Genomic DNA, 7,920 nt, shown 5'->3' with positions numbered 1-7,920 from the left:
TCTCTCACAAAGGATTCTTAAGATCCCACATCCGTTGTGACTTTTGAGAGGGCATGTGCATTGGCAACCTGCGTACAAGACTTTTTCATCTTCGGACTCATTGAGGTAAAATCATCTTACATATCATCTGATCCCCAAGTTCAGAAATTTTGTATGAAAGAGCTGGCTTCTGCCCTTTGAAATTTAAGATGTTCTTAAAATTTGTCATCTAATTGCTCAACGAATTGTCTCTATGGACAGTACTAGGTAAGACAGCTACTAGCCTTATATGCCCTTATATGCTTTGCTATGGGCATCTATCTATAGGCTCACTCAGTATAGGTTGACATCTGTCGGCATGTTCTCTCAAAAGCTATGTCATGCTTACTCAAAAACTATTGACATCATCGGCATGCTCGCTCGGAAGTTGTTGGTATCTGTTGACAAGCTTGCAATATAACTTGACAAATGACTTTAAGCTTACCAAGGCTCGATGAAATGCCAATTTTTCATGCTATTACATCCAAAAAAATTTGTACGTTGCACTCGGTATTTTTACTGACCCTCCCAATAATATTTCCTATACCCGCAAGTGCATATTGTACTGAAAAATAAACCGAATTTGCCTTATCAATTGCCTCATCCTTAGATTACACTTGATCTAAATATTCGTCAACCATCTATCTCAAGTCAATAACAATACAACGTAATGAAAACGGAATAAGATCTTCTTCTATCCCTTTGGAATAATATACCATCATTGTCTTCTATCTAGACAAATCTCATAAACTGGATTTTAATAAAATTTTCCTAAAAGAGACTCTCTGCCATCTCAAGGTTTTTGCACAATATTTTATAAAATAAGCACGAAAATTATGCCATAAAAATAAAATGACAAAGAATTCATAAAAAATCTTATTTTTCTAAAAACTTCCTCAGTATTTCTCAGTAAATAGTAATATCTCTCTTCTTTTTATTTTTCAACAATAATATCTCCCTTGAGAATAATAACGTTGTAAGAAGAACAAGTAGTAGGCCATGCATGCATGTCAGCAATGTCCAAAATGTCATTCACAAGATACTCCATCAGTCCATCCCACTTCCGCGAATCTTCCCACTCTGTACTTATTAGTACAGTCCCAATCAGACTTTTCACTTCTCGACGATCTTACCAAAAACACAAGCATTCAAAACCCTAGATTTGTGCTGGTCTTTTGACCCCAACTTGAAAACGATTGCGAAATACCCAAAAAGCCCTTCGCTCAATCGGCTTGTGAATTTTTTGGGTGGGGGGAGGTTGGTCATTACGCAAAGTCTTTCACGTTGGTCATTCGCAAAGTCTTTCACGTTGGTAATGAGAACAAAAACAGCAATATGCCCGTTGCCGGGAAATCTTACTTTTTACTTTTTGTGAAAAAGGGATGCTATTTACAAAAACACTTACGTAAGGAGTTCTTAATTATAATGCGCCACGTTAAAATGTATTCATTGCAAACATAGACGGTTTATACATTTATGTGAGTCGAATATGAATTTTCTTTTATTTAAATCAAGCGTGGGTGTCGAACCATGTTTGAAATTCTTTGATATGATAGATATTTTTTTATGGAAATATCCAAAAAATTCAGAAATATATGGAATGGAGGGAGTGATGTCTTAATTTTACAAGATATTAGAAAAACTCTTAAATTTCGGCTAAGATCGACATATTTCGTCAATGTTTTTGACATATCGATGAAATATCAGCAAACTGTAATATGACGTTAAATTTAATTTTAAATGACCATTTTTTAGCAAATTTTTATAATTGCAACCGCTATCGATATTTATATACATCAATATTTTTATAAATTTGTATATGGATATTTTCACAGATACGACATTTTGAACACTAGTCGTCAAGAACCGATGTGCTATTGTTCTTAGAAAATGTTAGTCAACTGATTGCACCTTTTACCCGTGAGCACATGAATAAAATCAGGAAGATCTCTCCAACGTAAATAATAAATAGAGATTAAATGTCATTAAATCAACAGACCTTTTGACCGGCACCGAACACAGGTTAGGTAATTGCTTGCGTGTTTTACTGTTTCAGTGGGCCCGTGTCTTTCTTCTTTAGGGATGAATAATGGGGCCCGTGGCCTGGTTGGCAGTAAAATGATTGGGCCCACTTTCTTTCGTCGCGGCTTTCACGGGACCAGTGGGCCTGTGTCCCTGACGTGGGTCACGTGAGTGGTTAAGAGATTCTCGAGCTGTCCACTGGATGATGGGGTTTGATTGGTTGTGATTTGTTAACAGTCGTTTGATAGAAGAAATTTTTAGTTACGATGGAAACACAAATAGTATACTATGTATTTTAATAGGTGTAGTGGAAAATTTTATTTTTTAAGTTAGTAATTTTTAACAAATATATCCCACCATTTACATAATGACACATGATATACTATTCTGTATACCGGTCACACTGAAAAATCTCTCGTCTAAAACATGCATTCTGCGGGCGAGTCAGTGGATCCCGCGGGCGAGAAACCATGTGTTATTGTGATATGATTGATAATATCCTTTATTAGGCATGAGGGATGTTTAGAAGAAAAGAAGTCAATATAGTTAACCTCATGATAGTGAGTTAACGATAATGCGATGCTGCTATTTAGACGCACAAATTGACAAGTTTATGTATACATTTTTTAATATAAATGAAACTTACATATAAAATAAAACGCAATTGTGTTATAAAGCGTGTAAATAAATATGCCAATTTTATGTATCATAATAATTTTGAAATCTTTAGCACGACAGTATCTTTTACGTCACCTTGCGCTTTTTGGCCAAGTCTTCACTATTATTTAGTTGATCATTTTGTCCTTTTCTTTTGTTTTATCATGTCAAGATTTCAGGCATGAGGAGTATAAAAACAGATTGAGGGATTCTATAAAAGCATTATGAATCGTTTATCTACTTAATACAATTGATTGGTTAAGCGATTTTAGTTTTAGTTGATTTTTTGCAAAAATAACTTTTACAGAGTAATTTATAATATAAACGGTTTCAATCATAAACACTAAGTTCTATCAATAGGCCATGAAGTATTTTGAGAAAAAAAATCCTCAGCCTTAAGGAATCAAGCTCTTCTCTCACCTTTTTAAGATGATACTTTTGTTCGTGACTTTCACGTTTGAGTTTTGGATGAATGCTTTGACAATACGTTGTATGGATCTTATTTATCTTGAATAAAAGCATATTTCCCAACTAAAAAACTTCATCACCCAAAATTTTGGTACATTGCTCTGAGAATCTGAAGGGTAACTCAATTGCATAATCTGCTATTCACTTCTAAAACATGTATTCCTATCGTCTCTCCCCTTTCTCATGGTGTGTTCCTATGCTCTGATATTCCAGTTACAGAAATTACGTTTATTGTTTGTCACCGAAAACAACTCCGGTTTCTTCCATGGAATCATATGAACAACCATAGCCCGCAGTAGCCAGCGATGCTACACGATCTTCGTCTACAATTAGTTGAGTCAACTCCACATTCATCGTCTGTTAGACACCTGTGGTCACTACGAGCATCTGGGACGTGGCAAGCACTCTCAACTTGTTGGCCACCACATTCCCACGAATTCATTGTCGTAGGACATACTTGCATAGACATTGCACTTGTCCGTCGTGCTTGATTTCCGGCCTGCACAAATGAAATTACAACTCGTATAAGGACATAAAGAATAAGACCGCATCTTGTTTCTGTTTGCTCAAAGGAAAACTACTATGCATGCAGTTGAGTAGAAGCAACACCTTGAGAGAAGTCCAGTTACTATGGATGTAAGTCTCAGGAAGCCTGTCATGCCAACTTCTCAACACTGGAAGGGGATGACCCTCAGTTGTGAAAATATAATTTTGGTCATCCATAAATGAATCGTCGAACAGAAGAAATAGATACTTGCACCTACAAAAAACATAAGACACCGGTTCAGATATATCTTAAACTGCAATAGTTTATGCGTGATTCTTTTCTCTGTATTTGCACAGTGCAAGGGAAAAGCAACTCTTACGTCTCAGCAAGGAAGAAACTATGCTGATGATCTTCCAACTGCATAGTTGTGACATCTCTAATGCTCGCAAAACCTCCTTCCACTTTTGTGTATAAGTTCAGAGAATTTACAATTGACTCCCCCACTTCAATATACCATGGATCTGATAACACAGAAACAAACATGGGCTAAAAATCAGAAAAATAGGACCGGCTACAATCACAATACAGGAGTTTTTTTTGTTTCTTATATTCTCTTGAATAAAAGAAATTTCATCTTAGGGCACTGAATGCTTACAAAATATCACCTGAACTTTTAGAACCATGTGAAAAATGAAAAATAATAAAGAAAATCAAACCTTTAGTTGCTTGATACAAGTAGAATGTTGACTCGGCCAATTCAGGGCGCAGAGGATAATACTTTTCTGTGGGATGCAACATTTGATGGTCCAACAAATACCTAAATTATTTTACAGTTCGTATTAGACAGTTTTTTTTTCCCCTTATGAGAAATACTGTGGTAATAGGAACCAGCCATTAAAAACTAAGAAGTTCATATGTAGAATGTAAGAGTACAGACTCATAAGAAAACAGTTTCAAAAGCACCTTTCTGGTATTACTCCAAACTTTTTCCATACATAGAAAAATTCACGGTGTGAAGAATTTGCGGCTGCAATATCGCCAACAAGAACCTATAAACAAAGTTCACATCTAAAGATTAGAAGACTTTCTGAGGTTTGGAGTTATTATCGAAGTAGTATGACAAAGTTTAAGATTCCCTGCCTGTAGGCCAGGCCAAAATGCCTGAAGGCTAGTAAGCTGCCAATAAGTTGCTTTTCCTGTCCTCATATCAGCTTCATGGTACCTAATTACAGTAACATGCTTTATCAAAATAACTTTGCAGCCTACTTTTCTCAATTTAAACTTACAGCTAGAATCCAAACTTTCAACACTTGAAAAGTGCCAATAATAATTTGAAATAAGGCATTCAATAAGGCTAGGAGGAAGTGTAATACCATGGACCGTGTCTGAAATATTTCTGCACAGCAATATAAGCAGAATGAAACATTCTCCAGAACTCCTCCTTTCCGAAAAGGATGTGGGCCTTAAATAGATACTCATAAAATGAATCAACCCCTAAATGAAGAAACATATAATCCAACATCAGAAACTAAAAATCTACACACTCAAGATGCGTCAAGGGAATGGTTTCTGATGGCCTGGAGCCCACCACACAAGGAAATATTGGCACATGTACGATTTGGGAAACCCAATAAACTACGGAACAATACATTAATGTAGTACATTAAAGACCCCAAAGCCCTGACCAAACCTACCAGCTCCAATCCCAGATGAGTACTCAAGCCATTCCCCAGTTGATACATCCAGCGTTGTACCAAGTAGATTCAAGGAACTGCGCATGCCCCATAATTTACGAAGAGCACGTAAAGCTGCAGACTCGTATTTGGGGTCTCCAGTCAACCGGGACAATGCTCCCATTTCCAGAATTAGAGAACCTGAATTCATACAGAAAATCAGGAGATTCAGGAGCGTCACATTTATTGATGTCCACATCTGAACACAGCAAAAGAAAGCCCCTCACCACATCCTGAAGTGCTTGTTTCAGTAGTCTCATTCTCCATCACTCCATACTGTCCACAGAATTTCGCATTCATGCAGAGTCATATATCCTTCTTACAAACAAAACCACCAAAACATTTTCATATATTTTTGAAACTTGAGAGGTGAAGTCTTGAAAATTTTTGCAGGACACAGGTACACCCAACTATATGTTTAGACTGATAATAATGATATAGAAAGAATCATAGCATGCATACATCCCACAAATCACAATGTAATCGAATATTGGAGCTCAGCATGTCACAGGTAGTACCTTTAAGTTAATCCATGCATACGGCAACCCAGTGGGCGTGTTAAATGCAGGTAGGAAGCGTTTCCCTAAGTCCTCAGCCAAAGTAAGCAGCTGATTCTTGTAAACTCCTTGACCCAGCCTGTTTGAAGAATCACTTGCAAGTAAATGAGCAGAAACAAGTCCTCCAAGCACTCTTATGTTGCACTACAAAATAGCAATCAAGTGGAAAAGAGAACTAATTAAATACATAAAGAACAAAACTAGACAACAATATACATTGCTCTTGAATAACATTTAAAATAATATCTACATCCAGAAACTGCATCCCATTTTGAACAATCTAAAAGGTACGAGAATAATAAAGTTCTAGAATCAGCATAACTCAACTAAATTAAGCTTTTTTTCCACAAGCTATTGAATATATACCTCAAAGAGATTTACCCTCACATCAACCTCGAACTTCAAATTGTCAGAAAGCCAAATAATTGCGCTTTCAAATTCAGTGTTGTTACCCATAATGACAAGGCTGCGAGAAAATTTTACATCAGAATGATGTGACGACAAAATTATACGAATCATAATGAAGAAAGTACCAGTGTTCAGCATAATATTGCTATAACTGAAGGCATATAAATTCAGATTATAGAAGAGTATCTATGACATAATCGGTTCATGTCAAACCTGGACAATGATTCTATAAGACTCAGAGCCGATCCACTGTAGCCTTGTGGTAGGTGTTCAAGCTGAAATAGGGAAAGAAAGCACTTCAATTTACGTTTGAAAATTGCAACTAATCATAATTCATTTTATCTAAAGATACCTTCAGATTTCCAAGTTCACTAAGAGAGTCGGTGAAACTTTTACTCAGTGGCTTTAGCTCATCATGCTGCAAAGAATGCAGTTTTAATATCATTCGAACGTAGGTGCAAAACCTAGAAGAAATAATGAACAAAAAACTTACCGGAAATGCATGGATCATGTAGTTGTCGTATGCATGATAAAACCTAAAAGGAGGGAAACAACTTTACTGTAAGAACCCTTCAAGTACTTCCACAAACAAACATAGACGTTGTACTAAAGAGATCCTCATACAGTTATCTACTCTTTTCTTATACAATTTGTTTAGTTCCTTCACACGTAGGCAAATTCTCACAAAGACCAGATTATATTTTACAGGGGTTTCCGGATGGCCAGTGCAAAACAAATCCGCAAGTCATAAAATGTGATTTCTTTACTTCAAAAAGTGCAAAAGAAATGCGAAAGTCATACCAATTAATAGTCTTAGGGTTGTTCTGTTTCATTTTCTTAAGAAAATTGCCTTTAGCCCATATCGTCGAAACCGTAACAACCGGAAATGTCTAGTTCCCCAAAGCCCCATACTTCAAGATCTCAAATTTACATTTCCAACAGTATTTGATTTACCAATTCCATCCAAGCATGCTATTCCACTTTGACAAATATCCATATTTTTTCAAAATTAATACAAAAACAAACTCTTTCTACAATCTAATCACTTAAAACCAAAACTCCTACATTTTTTTCGAACTAAAACACAAAATTTACCAACAGAATCAACCAAAACAAACCCAAATCAGCAAAACCACAAAGTTCAGCTAAAAACCCCTGATTGGGGAGCAAAATTACGGATACCCATTAAGCTAAATTTACAAATATTGAAGAAAAATGGAAACTTCAGCTGAGAAACCGAGCGGGTGGAGGTGAAATTCGAGTTTACTTACATCTTACGGACTTTATCTCTGAGGCGTCGCTTCTTAGCTGCCCAACGGGGATCGGACGGCGATGCGGAGGTCAATAAGTTTATGAGGGTGGGAGAGATCAGAAAGAAGAGAAGAACCCATGTCGCGCATTTGCGCGGCAACATGGCTATTGGTTCAATTGGATTGGGATTCGTATCAGAGATGGAGAGCGAAGAATCAGAGGACTGAGGAAGGCGGGTTATTCTGCGATTTGCTAATTAGCTTGTCTGGTTGGTACTGCAGGCGCCAGGTAATTGTAAGAAACATAAAATTAAAAGAGC

General features: G+C 36.6%; 1 protein-coding gene across 1 annotated transcript; it reads right to left on the bottom strand.

Moving 5' to 3' along the window:
• Positions 1-3,173: 3,173 nt before the first annotated feature.
• Positions 3,174-7,920, bottom strand: LOC137712856 (Glycosyl hydrolase family 47 protein). Its single transcript, XM_068452030.2, has 15 exons — positions 7,622-7,920; positions 6,844-6,886; positions 6,703-6,768; positions 6,564-6,625; positions 6,309-6,408; positions 5,904-6,086; positions 5,613-5,661; positions 5,347-5,526; positions 5,026-5,146; positions 4,793-4,874; positions 4,616-4,701; positions 4,369-4,469; positions 4,032-4,173; positions 3,775-3,925; positions 3,174-3,664 (listed from the first exon to the last, which is right to left on the bottom strand). The coding sequence occupies exons 1-15, from the start codon at positions 7,762-7,764 to the stop codon at positions 3,437-3,439; spliced, it is 1,737 nt and encodes a 578-aa protein (XP_068308131.2). The 5' UTR covers positions 7,765-7,920; the 3' UTR covers positions 3,174-3,436.

Source organism: Pyrus communis, chromosome 14 (genome assembly GCF_041283825.1).
Source record: "Pyrus communis isolate YQ-2024b chromosome 14, ASM4128382v1, whole genome shotgun sequence".
Classification (NCBI taxonomy): domain Eukaryota; kingdom Viridiplantae; phylum Streptophyta; class Magnoliopsida; order Rosales; family Rosaceae; genus Pyrus; species Pyrus communis.
The sequence above is the reverse complement of the archived record's forward strand: the minus strand, read 5'-3'. Positions and strand labels throughout refer to the sequence as shown.